The sequence below is a fragment of the Bactrocera neohumeralis genome, chromosome 6, assembly GCF_024586455.1.
Source record: "Bactrocera neohumeralis isolate Rockhampton chromosome 6, APGP_CSIRO_Bneo_wtdbg2-racon-allhic-juicebox.fasta_v2, whole genome shotgun sequence".
Lineage (NCBI taxonomy): Eukaryota > Metazoa > Arthropoda > Insecta > Diptera > Tephritidae > Bactrocera > Bactrocera neohumeralis.
In genome coordinates this window covers 1176633-1191843 of record NC_065923.1, presented here as the reverse complement: position 1 = coordinate 1191843, position 15211 = coordinate 1176633, and the positions used below count along the sequence as shown (strand labels likewise).

At 36.9% G+C, this 15211-nt stretch overlaps 3 protein-coding genes across 3 annotated transcripts; all 3 read left to right on the top strand.

The window, feature by feature from the left end:
- Positions 1 to 1577: 1577 nt before the first annotated feature.
- On the top strand, positions 1578 to 2349 carry LOC126761568 (endocuticle structural glycoprotein SgAbd-8). The gene is made up of 3 exons (XM_050477872.1): positions 1578 to 1592; positions 1669 to 1914; positions 1978 to 2349. Exons 1-3 carry the CDS (start codon positions 1578 to 1580, stop codon positions 2347 to 2349), a joined length of 633 nt encoding a protein of 210 aa, XP_050333829.1.
- Positions 2350 to 7528: 5179 nt separating this feature from the next.
- LOC126761587 (endocuticle structural glycoprotein SgAbd-5) lies at positions 7529 to 10411 on the top strand. Its single transcript, XM_050477896.1, has 3 exons — positions 7529 to 7703; positions 9494 to 9585; positions 9923 to 10411. The coding sequence occupies exons 1-3, from the start codon at positions 7689 to 7691 to the stop codon at positions 10167 to 10169; spliced, it is 354 nt and encodes a 117-aa protein (XP_050333853.1). The 5' UTR covers positions 7529 to 7688; the 3' UTR covers positions 10170 to 10411.
- Positions 10412 to 13362: 2951 nt separating this feature from the next.
- On the top strand, positions 13363 to 14243 carry LOC126762748 (putative uncharacterized protein DDB_G0272516). Its single transcript, XM_050479738.1, has 3 exons — positions 13363 to 13402; positions 13522 to 13901; positions 14057 to 14243. The coding sequence occupies exons 1-3, from the start codon at positions 13385 to 13387 to the stop codon at positions 14241 to 14243; spliced, it is 585 nt and encodes a 194-aa protein (XP_050335695.1). The 5' UTR covers positions 13363 to 13384.
- The last annotated feature ends 968 nt before the right edge of the window (positions 14244 to 15211 follow it).

Below are 15211 nucleotides of genomic sequence, written 5' to 3'. Positions count from 1 at the left end.
GGCAACACTAAAAATTAGCCAACTAAATGCGTTACTTTAAATGGTTTTTAATTAAATTTGAGAGTTGCTAGTGGCGCAGTGGGTATTGTTGCTTTAAGCGATTAACTGAGGCGAGCATTAGAAAAAAATGGGGTGAGTTGATGTACCGTTGAAAGGGTAGGATCATTTGCATGGCTAGCTATTTATCATTTGTTAGAATTAGTGACTGTCGATTTTTAATTACAATGAATACATAATTCGCGTAATTTGCCACGTGGTATGTGCTACATAAGTTAAAGAGTATTTCTCTCAATCTCTTTCAAACTAAATTCTTTTAATTAATTATATTTTACCATAATCGTTAGAAATAGAAATTTAGCAATTGATTTTCGTTTTTATTTTACCTTAAGACACATCCTTGATGAATTTTCCAGATTTCCACAGTGAAGGTAGACGCGCAGTCAAACAGCAATCAAAGACACAAGCGCGTGCATCTATTTTTTGTGCGAATTTGAAGCTCTATTTTCAAGGCAGACAAATTAATGTAATCACTTAGTGTATGTATTTGAAGCGCATCGTAATATCGGTCGGTTTCATATCGTTCACGCATGCTCACTTTGATGATTGTAAATGTGGCGTGCTAGAAGAGTGTCGAAGAGTATGCTTTGATAATCATTGTATTACTTCATCTGTATTCTGGTTCATTTATATATATATGTATATATATATATTTCATCATAATCTGTTAAACAACCATAATACACTGAGAGGAATATTTATATAATATGCTTGCTCGATTTTCACATAAAGTTTTAAATCGAATTAAAATTTTTTCCGAAACATTAATCGGAGCAACGATTTCTTGCGGAAATAGGAAAATTTCGAAGTGACTAAAATCTTGTGAATAAAGTGTAGAATGTCACCAAAAGATCTCACAATGCAACATTGTTCTTAACTATCCAAATGGATCCTGTTTTCATCTATTATAACGTTTTAAACTGATCCAGAAAAGATGTTTAGAGCCTCAGCTATACTTATAATTACGAACTGTGGAGGTCAACTTCTTCTCTATTTTTTATGTTATGAGCTTTAAGAGGATTTCCTAACTATGAAACCATACAACCATAACTGAATGACTTAGGCTACAATAAATAGGATTTTTCGGAGTGTTAAACTGAGACGATCCCTTAACTAAATGCAAGCTCATCAAGAAACTATGCAAAAAATAATTAACTTCATGAGATGACCAATAAGACAACTTTGCCACCAAAAGCTAAAACATCACTGATTTCGAACCGTTTAGAAGTCTTTTGATAATCTTGATAAAAACATAATTTTCTCAGTGTTAATGTCTTTACCAGTTTCCGAACTTCTTCGTCTGCTTTACTAGCCTCCAGCTGACCTTTGGTGCGTGAGGATCAATCAATCGGTGTAATTCATCTAAAGCATAAAAGTGTGGCTGGGATGTCTTAGTTTATAAAATCAAATCCCCACTAGTTGCTCAAGTCAGTGCAATTTCGGTAGTTGGCAGCGGTGCGACTTTTCATAATTTTTTTTCAGCAAAATAGATAAACAGAGCAAGGAGCTCTTCAATAAGTATGCCAAGCGTGCAGGTGTGTTTGTTGTAAAAAATAGTGATACTTTTGGTGTTATAGTAATAGTAAATTTTTTCTTAAATCTGCGTTATAGTTGACAGTTGTGATTTGTTGCTTTTTCGGGAGCGCTTTGGCGGTACCACGTGGTTATCCAAAAGGTGGTCCACCGGCACCGCCACCAAGACCACCAGCACCACCTAGTGGAGGCTATTCGTATCCGCCGCCGAGCGGTGGTGGTGGTTCTTTTGGTGGCGGTGGTGGTGGTGGTGCACCCGGTGCTGGTTCTGAGATACCAATCATCAAATTGGAGTCCAAAGTTAACATCGACGGTTCATATCAAGTAAACACGGCAAATTAGAGCTTCAAAAATAATTGTGAATTAATTTTCAAATTATAATTGTAGTACGAATATGAAACCGGTAACGGCATTAATGCACAGGAGTCCGGTTATGTGAAAAACGCCGATGATCCTTGTAATGCAGTTTTAACTGCGGAGGGCTCCTTCTCCTACACCAGCCCGGAGGGTCAATCATTCCTTGTCACCTACACAGCCGATGAGAATGGGTTTCAACCGCAAGGCGATCATTTGCCCACACCACCACCGATACCGCCAGAGATACAAGATGCATTGGATAAGATTGCTGCTGGTGGCGGACATCCTGGTGATGGTGGTGATAGCGGTAGCGGTTGTCCTAATGGCGGTGGCGGTGGCTGTCCTTCTAGCTGCAATGGAGGTGGTGGCCCACCTGCTCCAAATCCTGGTTATCTTTATTAGGATTTCAATTTTGTTCATATAAATAAATAAGTAGTTAACAGTTATTATACGTTCATAAGGTGATGATTACATGAAATTTAGTATACCTTCGTTTGATCACTTTTTTTTAGTAACGATAATAAAAAAAATAATGATTTAAATAATAAAGTAAAAAACTTTTAATTAAATGTTGAGTTAAAAAAAAAGTTTTTCTTTATAAAACGTAGTTTTCGTGCAAAAAGGTGTATGACAAATATAATCCGTGCCTAAAGTGTTTCCCATCGTAATACGTAGGTTGCTTTTTATATTTGCGGAGAGAGAACAAAAGCAAATTTTATTGATTGATAATCTCTTCAGAACTACGGTGTACGACTCATGAAATTGATGTTTTGAGTATTCGAAAATGCAGTTGTTTCAGTTGATGTATGAGCGCTCTCAATTTCGTGGTGAAGAGAAATCCGTCTTCGGTTTACTGTTATGAATTGTTCTAGTGGTATGGTTGCGATATATTCAGTTTTTCTGAAAAAACAGGCAACGGTTTGCTGTAAATGCTTCGTGCGCGAACACCTTTTTTTGAATTCGGCTCATTATGAACTGACATCTATATAGTCCACTAATGTTTACTTTCGGGCTCTTCTTCTTCTTCTTAACTATGTCAATGTCGTCGTATATCTCGTACAGTTCATCGTTCCATCGATTGCGATATTCCCCGTGGCCAATGCGCAAAGGACCATAAATCTTTCGCAGAATTTTTCTCTCGAAAACTCGTAACGTCGACTCATTGGTTGTTGTCATCGCCCAAGCCTCTGCACCATACAGCAGGACGGGAATTATGAGCGACTTATACAGTTTAGCTTTTGTTCGTCGAGAGAGGACTTTACTTTTCAATTGCCTACTCAGTCCGAAGTAGCACCTGTTGGCAAGAGCAATCCTGCGTTGGATTTCCAGGCTGACATTGTTGGTGGTGTTATCTACACTTTCAAAGTTATGACTGTCAGCAGTGGCGTGAGAGCCAAGTCGCGAGTGCGACGACTGTTTGTTTGATGACAGGAGATATTTCGTTTTGCCCTCGTTCACTGCCAGACCCATTTTCTGTGCTTCCTTGTCCAGTCTGGAGAAAGCAGAACTAACGGCGCGGGTGTTGAGGCCGATGATATCAATATCATTAGCATACGCCAGCAGCTGTACACTCTTATAGAAGATGGTACCTTCTCTATTTAGTTCTGCAGCTCGAACTATTTTCTCCAGAAGCAGGTTGAAGAAGTCGCACGATAGGGAGTCGCCTTGTCGGAAACCTCGAACAGCTCGAAGAGGTCTTTCCCAATCCTGACGGAGGTTTTGGTGTTACTCAACGTCAGTTTACACAGCCGTATTAGTTTTGCGGGGATACCAAATTCAGACATCGCGGCATAAAGGCAGCTCTTTTTCGTGCTGTCGAAAGCAGCTTTGAAATCGACGAATAGGTGGTGTGTGTCGATTCTTCTTTCACGGGTCTTTTCCAAGATTTGGCGCATGGTGAATATCTGGTCGGTTGTTGATTTTCCAGGTCTGAAGCCACACTGATAAGGTCCAATCAGTTTGTTGACGGTGGGCTTTAATCTTTCACACAATACGCTCGATAGAACCTTATATGCGATGTTTAGGAGGCTAATCCCACGGTAGTTGGCGCAGATTGTGGGGTCTCCTTTTTTATGGATTGGGCATAGTACACTTAAATTCCAATCGTTGGGCATGCTTTCGTCCGACCATATTTTACAAAGAAGCTGATGCATGCTCCTTACCAGTTCTTCGCCTCCGTGTTTGAATAGCTCGGCCGGCAATCCGTCGGCCTCTGCCGCTTTGTTGTTCTTCAGGCGGGCAATTGCTATTCGAACTTCTTCATGGTCGGGCAATGGAACGTCTGCTCCAACGTCATCGATTGGGGAATCGGGTTCTCCTTCTCCTGTAGTTGTGCGTTCACTGCCATTCAGCAGGCTGGAGTAGTGTTCCCTCCATAATTTAAGTATACTCTGGGCATCGGTCACTAGATCACTTTTGGGGGTTCTACAAGAGTATGCTCCGGTCTTGAAATCTTTTGTAAGCCGCCGCATTTTTTCGTAAAATTTTCGAGCATTACCCCTGTCTACAAATGCGTCTCGCTTCCCTCTTCAACTTTCGGTATCTATCCCATCCCTCACGTGTTGTGGTCGGTCGTAACGTTGCGAGGTAGGTAGTCTGTTTTCTCTCCGCTGCGACACGGCACCTCGTCGTACCAGCTGTTCTTTTGCACTTTCCGGAAACCAATGGTTTGGTTGCAGCTGTAAGGAGTTTGAAATGGCGTCTCACAGTTCCCTTATACCGAGTTGTTGACAATTGCTCTCAGAGAGCAGGAGTGCAAGCTGAGTAGAAAATCGATCGACTGTCTGTTGTGATTGCAGTTTTTCGATGTCGAACCTTCCTTGTGTTTGTTGACGTGCGTTTTTTGCTGCACAGAGGCGGGTGCAAATCTTGGCTGCAACAAGATAGTGGTCCGAGTCGATGTTAAGACCTCGGAGCGTACGCACGTCTAGAATACTGGAGACGTGTCTTCCGTCTATCACAACATGATCGATCTGGTTGGTGGCTTTTCGATTCGGAGACAGCCAGTTAGCTTGATGTATTTTCTTGTGCTGGAATCTAGTAGTACAGATAATCATATTTCGGGCCCCGGCGAAGTCGATCAGCCTCAACCCATTTGGGGAGTCTCTATCCCACCACGAATCCCACACCAAACTTGCGCTCCTTTATATGGCAAGCTGGGCAGCGGCACCTTCCCAATTAAGGGACCGGACATTCCAGGTGCATGCCCTTATTTCGTTTGCCATGGTCGTCATCAAAAGGGGGGTCACTCATCCGAGGCTGATTGTTAATTTTTATTGGTAAGATTTTTTACGTGGCGGGTCCCAAACCCATCGCACAACCCTGCGGTGGGGATGTTTCGCCTTCTCACTTTAACTCGCCTTCAAACGGATGTTCTTAGGCTACCCAGAGGATACTTGGTCAAAGACCGGAAGTCGTGAGCTGCTTGAGTCATATGTAAAAGAATCGTTTCTGGCCACTCCCAAGTGAATGGCAGAATGGCATCAGAGAACTTTCCTCACTTGCGTGAACTTCTGCACATGATTCCATCCTCCACGTATGCTGCTTGCAAATATATATATTCGTCTTTTCCAACTATATTTAGATCTAAGTAAGCGGAACAGACTAGCTTTTTTATCGGACCAACAACGGTCAACTCAAAAGCACCTATCGACATAACACAACAGGCTTTCTTAATGGTCTCTGCTTCCGAAATTTAGGAGATATGTATTTGATTATATTTTGCAGGATATTTATGTTCAATTGTAAAAAGGAAGAAAAAACAAGAAAAACGTTAACTAAATACCCTTCACAAATACAAGAGATTCCTTACAAAAACTTTCATCGGACAGCTTGTAAGGTAGCTACATGCTCTAATGATTCTATCTGAACAATTTCTTCAGAGATTGCACCGTTGCCTTGGTCAATAGCCCATGCAAAATTTCTCGAATGGGGTTGGTATGATATAGTGGTCCGATATCGGCGGTTCCGAAGAGTAAAGAACATGTTCAAAATTTTAGATCGATATCTGGGACTATTTCGTAGATATACAGACGGACAGGGTTAAATCGACTCAGCTCGTCACGAGGATTTATATATATATTTGTTAGGGTTTCCGATACAGATTTTCGTGACAAATTTGTATACCCAGTTTAGGGTAAAAATATTAAAAACGTCCATATATTGAGTTGAATTCTCTTTTATTTTCATGAACCAATATATGTAGATTCTCTCACTTGCTTTTCACACGCTTTCAACGCCAAAAGGTTAATCAATTTGTTTGTGAATAGACGCTCAGTTAAGTTAAAATAATTAATTGATTTTCCAATATTAGACAATACGAAAATGCCACAAATAAGAGTAGTTGCGCTTCAACAATCAATTTACGCAATAACGACGCCATAAGTCAGTCGTTGATAAACGAATTTCTGTACACATTTGTTCAATATTCGATTTGGACATAAATTAGCAGATTTAACGAAAACAAACAAATGAAAACAATAAATTTTAACGTAAGTAAATACCAACATTTACTTTTACAAATATAAATAAATAGTAAGAAAAATGTCTATCAATAAGCGAACACAATAGTTTACTCGTACGATGTGGAAGTATGGTGAGACTCGAAAATTAATGAGCAATTATTTAGTCGCTTCAATAAACGTATGATATTTACTAAAATATTTACATATCTGAAACATTCGGGGAGTTTTGACTTTGTCTGATGAGAATTTGTTCATTGACCTTGTAAAATATTAAATAACCATGTAATTTATATTATAGATCATTTTAAAAATAATAACTTATTTGAAATAAGTTTTATGCAGTTTTGTTATCTTCAATGGGAGATCAAACTGCCATAATCCGTCATATATCAAAATAAATTGTATAAGTGGAGTCCTTCTAATGAAAGTGTACGAAAAGTAAGTTGAGACAATTTCTTAAGAAACACATAGAGAATTTAATGGGAAATAATAATAACGATTTCTAAACTCTCTTGAAATACACCACCGATTTTCAATGACATTTTGATATTATTTCATTTTATTGTTTTGGGATGAAATTTCGTCACCCTAATGCTTGAGCCAATAAATGTATTGTTTTCAGTTCTCAGACACATTGTAAGCAATTGTATTTACAAACGGGAAACTTCAAACACAATTGGCATTTCGCAAATCTTTTGTTTTCTTTCTATGCTCTTGAAAAATGTGTGGATGATCATTTGAATTTGTTGTTTCTTGTATTATCTTTTTCTCTGTTTGCGAATCTCTCCGCCTCTACATGTATTGTGGCCAGTCTGGAGAAACTTGTCCAATAAATAATGACGTAATCTATTATTATTGTATTTCGCCGGTTTAAATGATCCATCCATTGGTAGCTTATGCTCTTGCTCATTAGCATAAGCTCTAAGTGAAGTCAAAACAAAAGAAAAGACACACATACACAACACAATCATACGAACACATTTCTTAAGAAAAGGCAAATATTTAAGCGGTATTTTGTACGATTATGTGTGTGTGCGTATAAAAAAGTTGAGAACGCAAGTTTACCTGTCTAACACTTTTTAGAGTCGCTTAATGAAACGAACTAGTTTAGTTTGATTGCAAAACTTAAGGAGAACACATCATTCAAGCGCATTTCTTCAGAGTGAAGTGCTTAAAAGTGCTGAACGATAAAAACAAGGAATAGTGATCAGAAGTTCTCAGAGATTTACTGTATATTTTGAGAAAAAAAATTTAATTTTGATTAAATTTTACGTGAAAATGAAGGTCCAAATGGTAAGTAAAAACAAAAAACGTTTTAATAATAGTACAATTTATAAATGGGAATTAGTGAAGACATAGGTCAGCCTTTTTATTCCCACCATCCAGGCATCAATAAAAAATTTGGCAAACTAACTAAACAAATAGATTTATGGGCTTAGTTCCATGCCAAATCTTTGACATATGTTTCTGAAAGACAACATTAAATAGGTCTTGTAAAAAGAAATCTACTATTTCTCCAATAGATGGCTTTAGGAATCTACATTTCGTGGAGTACCAAAAAAACTTTTTAGAAAGTTTCGTGTTTTCTTGAATCGGTATTCTCCGAGCACGTATCAAAGATGAACATCAGCAAACAACGGTTTCGATTTCGTTTCGGTAATTTTGAAGTTAAGGGATAAGTTATTATGGGTACCACGCTGTTTTCGAAGAAACATGGACCGATAATTCATTTGCGAATCGCTGCTGAACCGGAACGAATTCACTTTTAAGACACATGTTTACTGGTAATAAGAGAGGGTCACTTACGAAACGAAAATGGCGTACGGAAAGCATACAAAGAGCTGTTAGTATTTGCATCAGAGGTATTAGAATAACGGCAAGTCAGGCACTAAACTAATTGAACTTAAATTCGGTCCCCAATATTGCGTTCCCTTCCAGAAAAGAGTGTGAAAGGGATGATGTGGACAGGGACGCAGGGATAAGCATATACAGATATGGTTTCAAACTTTATGATCAATCGGGAGGTGGTGTCTTTTTAGCTTTATTTACCAAAATCGCAATTCGTCTGCCAGACCACTACAGTGTCTTCCAAGCGGAGATAATAGCAATTAAAGAAAGTCTTCTTGTCTTAACAAAGAGTTTGCTCACAACAAGGGATACTATATATTTATATATGAAGATAGCCAGGCGTTTGGGAAATCTCTCTTAGAGTTTCATCAAAGTTAGTGAAAGATTGATTGCATGCCGACTTGTAAAATTCAAAAGGAATGATATAAGAATTCTAGTAGGAGTGCGAACAGATCACTGTCTTATTGGCAGATACGCCAGTAGGCTAGGAGCACCATATAAGGCGAATGCGAATTTGGGAATGCAAAGCTTTTTATAGGAAAAGAATCGCATCTATTGGCCGAAGGTTTCCCGACGACGTTTTGAAAATTGCACTGTTAAAACATTTTGTACTGATGAACTTTATCAGAAGAACAGGGGAGGGTATTTTAGTCCCAGTGGTTTCAAAATGGGGCATTTAATGACCTTGGTGTGTCGTCAGACAGCTACTTTACCTACCTATCCAACAAAATGATGCATGTTTAACCTAAAGCATGTTAATCTGACAATGTCAAATGACGATGATATAATTTATTTAATTGGAAAAAATTATATCAAAACTGAAGTGTTAAACATCAGTGGCATACTTAAAATTGCGTTTTGGTGTGTAAATTACCCACCAAAGAATTAATATTTCTTAACAAAGCCGTTACTAATTAGTTAAGTTAAAAACAACGTACTTCACTTTCTGCAAAACCCGTTCATTTGGTCAATAGGATTGCCATTATATAATTAACCTTCATACGAAAAATATTTTCAAAAATTTATGTTATAACCAGTAATCAAATTCTTAAAAGCATATTCCTATTAAAGACTAAAAATGGATTAATAAAGCGTAATTAAGATGTCACAGGAAACTAAACAAATAAGCAATCCCAGTTTTTGTTGCGCAATTAAACAACAAAGCGAAATGACTCACTCGAATTTCAGATGAGAATAAAAAGTTACTGACAATGAGATTTTTTCTTTTATCACAGATCTACATCATTGCCCTGATTTTGATCGCGCAAACCCTGCATGCGATGGTCATCGAAAGTCGGGAAAATGGCGAACAGTTATTGCATTTCGGGTGAGTGTACATAAAAAATCAGGCGAGCAAAAACAACAACTTATTAAAGCAAATAAATCAGTTCATTAAGAATTCTTGCTTTCTTTCTTATCAAGCATTGGCTGTGTGCCTTTCTTTCTTTTATGCAAATTATTTTCGCTCTATATGAAATGTTTGTTTATATTCGGATTATGATATCATTTTGCTGGATAGCGACAAACACAAATTAACAGACTTCTTAAATTAATTTTGGAAATTCACTAGAAATATTTCGCTTATAGAATTATGATTTATATAGAAAAAACTAACGGGTTGCTCCTTTCATCTCCTCTCTCTCTGTCTTAAATATGGTTTACAGTTTCCAAACAGAGAATGGCCAATCGCGCACCGAAGACATTAAATACAACAACACCCAAAATGTGATAAGTGACAATCGTGAGGAGGCGAGCGATAAGGTTGTAGCGACCGTGAAACCGGTGGAATATCGTGGTGGTTACAGTTTCATCTCTGCCGATGGCTACGAGTACACCGTGCTCTACAAAGCGAACAAGAATGGCTTCCAACCCTACGTAACTGCACGCAAGATACATAACGATAAAGTTTGAGCAGAAAAAGAAATCTTATAAAAGAAGCTATATGAATATAATTTAAATCTTTTGCGAGTATTCGTATTATTTTTTAGTGCTACTGTAAAGTTTACTTGTGTACACGTATTTTAAGTTGTGATAATGAAATACATTTAGGTTGTTGTATTGTATATTGCGGAATTATGGCGCATGTTAATACTTGTATGTGGATTACAGTTATAAATTTATGTTTTATGATAAAATATATTCCGTTAACTTTAGTTTTTCTTCTAAATAATATTGGTATTGAAATTTTAGCATGTTTTCAATAGGTTGATATGAGTTTATATATTTTCTCGTTGCCTTATTTTTGAAGACTGAAATCCCCTTAGTTCTTATCACCTCTTTGAATCTGCTTGTTCTCCCGACGAAATTAATCAATGCAAATAGTTTTATCTGCACAGCTTTCGAAGCATCGTCAAAAGCGATAGTTGCGATTCATTTCCCATACAAATCTTCGAGTTGAGGGTTTCTATTATACAATTCCTTCAGTATATCTGCCAATTGAGCATATTCTATTCATGATACGTTGGCGTTCTTCTAAGAGCTCCACTGATGCATATAGTATACTAGCTGCACTTTCCATTATTGGCTACCGTTCAAAATAGCGTATGTCATGATCGGACTTACAACTGCTGTGTAGAGCGTTATTCCCTATCTAGGCCACCCCATCTTTTTACAGGTTTAAAGTGCTGTAGCTGTTTTCTTAACTCTTTTCGTCTAAGTTTGGTTTCCATCGAAGCTCCCTATCTAAAATGAGTCCGAAGTGGCTTGCTTTATAATGCTTTGGTAAGTATTATGAATATTGGCTATGATCCCAATGGAAAATTTCATGACCGAAAACCTTCAAAATGTTTTGACTCACTAGATACTTCGAGTCATGTCGCACAGTTAATTAGTAGTATTTATGTACTTAAAGTCAAACCACGAGTTGTAAAACGTCAATTGGTTCCTAAAAGCACTGGCAGAAACACGAGCTGTCAAACAGCTACGATCGATCGAAGGATTCTGAAATTATCTATCACAGCTATAACTGATTTTTTTTATATACAGAAGTGGAAATTTTAGGATAACTATTCTCGCAATTTTTTGAATTGGGATGCCTTGCTTGCTCTTTTTCAGATATTTTCTGAAGAAAAGTATTGGGTAATATAATAAAAATTTGTAGCTGAGAAGGAAACATCAGATTTTAGCGTTTAATTATTTTATTTAATTGTTTTAGTGATTTATTTAAGTTGCTGCAGAGTAACTAAAAGCTTAAATTAGGTTTCGGAACCAGCTGAATGAAACTGATCAAAGCTTAAATAAGCTCAGTAATAGCGGTTCGTGCTTTTGCTTATGCATTTGATGATTGTGATTGTGAATAGATAAATGCTTCGGTAGCATATCACTGTCTGAAGGAAGGCGCGGTTTACTTGCTCTTCATTATGCGGTATTTGTAGGCCAAATCAATTAAAATCTTATCCTTTAGAAACAGAAAAGAATATGGATTTGAATTAGAAATTAAGTTAATTACTTGGTCTTGGGTCTTTATTTTTTTAATCTACAGATCCTGAATACTACTGCTATACTTCGTTGAATGAAAAATTGATATTAAAAATACTTTCTTCTCTAGTACACATTAGGAAATATTTAAATTACGGTCATTTCAGATTAAATTAAAAACTATAAATAAACCATAGAATTAAAAGTGAAATATATACATATTTCAAGAGAAGGTGAACATCTCAAAGGAATGTTACAGTATTATGTTGAAATTTCAATGTTTAAAAGTATTGCAGTTAGTACTTCTTAGAATGGAAAATTGATATTAAAAATTAAAATATTTTTCTTCAAAGTTTTGCATTTACTATTACACTAAAAAATTTTACTTTCGATACAAATATTTATATAGTTGTTTTGTGGAAAGAAAATCTATATATGTTAAGCGTTTAATGAAATCAATTTTCTGAAATCAGTATTTTTATTGGCAAAATATTAAATTTTTTCGTTTATTTAAAAACCGCTGCCACCAGAATACACAGATAATTTGGTCAGTGTCAAACAGATTAATGCATATTTTTATAATTGTTACAATGAAATATGTCAAACTTTTATCTCAATAAGCTGAATATTTGACATTGAGTTGTCAATAGTAAATACCAATAATGCAAAGAGGAAGAGCTTCATTAAAATGTCTTGTAATTATACATACATTGAAATACGCTCAAAGCACGTACTGTTTGTATGTAAGTGTTGTACTACGCATAAAGCAAAAAAGAAATTCCCTCGAACGCGATGAACTTTCTTGAACGGCATTGACTTATGCACGGCATATTAAAAATATCTGCGTATGTGATGGATTTTCGGCGGTTTTCAAATTAAATCGCTACAAGTACCGGCGATCAGCTGTGGCGATGGTCAACGACAAGACCACGGAACAAAGTACTTGACAAATTGTACAGTTACGACATGTCTGCATATGCATACACATATATATCTACAAATTAACCACAAACACGAGCAATGAAGTAGCAACATACATATTTACATGCTTGCATGCAGCTTGTGTACAATTTTAATATACATAATATGCAGTAAAAACAAACACTCCAACCAGAAAATAAGCTCAAGTGGCGTCAGTCAATTGCAGTGCTGCTAGTTTACACGTTTCACGCACAAATTTCGCGCCTTGTCTGATTGATTGGCATTCGAGACGAAATCAAGCCAATGGCGTTGAGCCAAAACCAAAGACTTAAGCAACGAACTTGCATGTACAATTAAACGCCAAATAAGCATATGTAATAAGAAAACTTTGCAGCAACTCAATCAACAGTTGCGAGCCATAATCAAATGGTAAATTACTAACAACATTCACAAAAATGCCAAAAAGCACTTCGGTTTTTCTCGACGCTGTATTGAGTGCCTCTCAGGGCAATGCAGGAGCGCACAGGCAGCAGCTGTTATTGTTTTGGTTGTCTACTGCTGCCAATTTGCTGAGTTGTTATCTATAGTTTTTCGGTTATTTCTTTTTTGTTTTTGCTTGATTGCCTTTTGTGCTGACAAGCAAACAAATGTGACTACTCATACATGTATTAGGCGGACGATTGTTCGGCTATTTGGCTGTGCGATTTGGCTACAATAAAAATTTGTGCTGCAAATTGTAATCATTTTGTTTGTGGCAGCGCAGAGGAACAGTTGCAATTGTTGGCAATATGATTGATACAAAAATTGTAAGTAGCAAGTAGGAAGTGAAGTCAAGAAAAAGCATGATGGAAACGATTGATTTTACAGTTTCGCTAAAAAACGCATTGGAAATGAGTTATTTGTTTTTTAATTAAAATTTTTACAGTTGCAGTTCTTGGCGTTGATCGCATTCGTAGTGGTGGGCAGTGAGGCGCATTATCCTTATGGTCGCCAATACTACAACAACCACCATGGCGGTTACAACAATCAAAATGGCAATTTCAACAATTACAACAACAACAATAATAATGAGTACAATAACAACAATAACAATGTGAATAGCAATTACAACAACATCAATAACCATAACAATTTAAACAGCAATTACAATCCCAATAATCTTCGAAACAACAACAATAATAATCAGAACGATAACAACAACAGACGCAATGCACACAACAACAATCCGTTGTTGGCAATAAATTTGCCAAAAATCTACTTGGGCGATTTCGAGTATATGCCTACGCCCGACGGTTATCGCTACTCGTAAGTAATCGATGCCATTGCGCATATTCCATTACATAATCAGCACTGTCAATTCTGCGAATGAAAGGATTTTCGCAAAAAACACATACACCCTTACATACAATCAAATACATGTGAACACATTGTGAAATAAACTCACATTTTCGCTTTTACAGTTACCAACTGGCCGATGGTACACGGCGCACTGAGGTCGGCCAAATACCCAACATCGCCGCCAATTCTGGTATCTACATGTCAGACGAGCGTGCCACAGCTGAACGTACGGCCCTACGCATGCGTGCAAGAGCCAATTCGAAGAATCGTAAATTATCACCGAAATCACTGCAATCGCTGGCGGGCTGATTGCTCGAGCTGCATGGGTGCAGGGGCAGAGGGTACGGTGTAGAGACAGCTATTATCTTTACTAGCGTGAATCGTTCACTCACAGAGGTGTAGTATGTAGCTTGTGCGCATGCGCGTACAAACCATGTCAGGCGGTCGTGACAGCGCGTTGCTGCGAGCAATAGCGAGCAATAGTAATGGTCAGCACGTCAGTTATGTTGACCTCTTGACATTCTTTCGTACGATTTGTGCTAAAACAATGCAAAAGTATTTTTTCTATCCACTTTTTGGAATAAGTGTATTTAACTATATTCATTTACCTTTGGCATATGAGTCTGAAAGTATTTTTTGTGTATGAGCGTTTTGGTTGTTGTGCGTGTATGTATTTTGGATATTTTAGTACTATAATCATTATTGTTGTTTTTGTTGTTGTTAAATTTTTAGTGCTATAATTAGGTATGATTAGAAAGCCTGGGGGAAATCCACTATTTCCTCAAAGTATTTAAACAATAAAATCGAAATGCTTACATAATATCGCTTCTATTTCTTTGCACTCCGTGGGGAACTTTTGTATGTGCTTTTGTTTTCTGGAATTTTATTAAGTTTGGCGCTTACTTCCTACAATCTCTTTTAAATAATTTGAAATTCTTCTAATAATACGCTACTGACTATTCAAATACTGGTTTCGTTTAGAAACTCGAATGAATAACACAAACAAAAAATCATTTAAAATTTGGAACTTAATAGTAGCAATAAAAGAGACCAAGAGCCTTAAGCAAAAAAAGGCTAGAGTCAAATACATTTGAATAAACACCTGTGCATAACTTTGGTTAGATAAATCAAATCAATATTTTGGAACCTTGTGATGTCAAATATTTGAAAGACCTCTAACTTTGCATGTAGGGGAATCGTATAATGCAAAAATGCATGTGGTTTGAGACTTAATTAAAAAATCATTAATAAGTTTGCGAATAAATAAGCTTTGAATT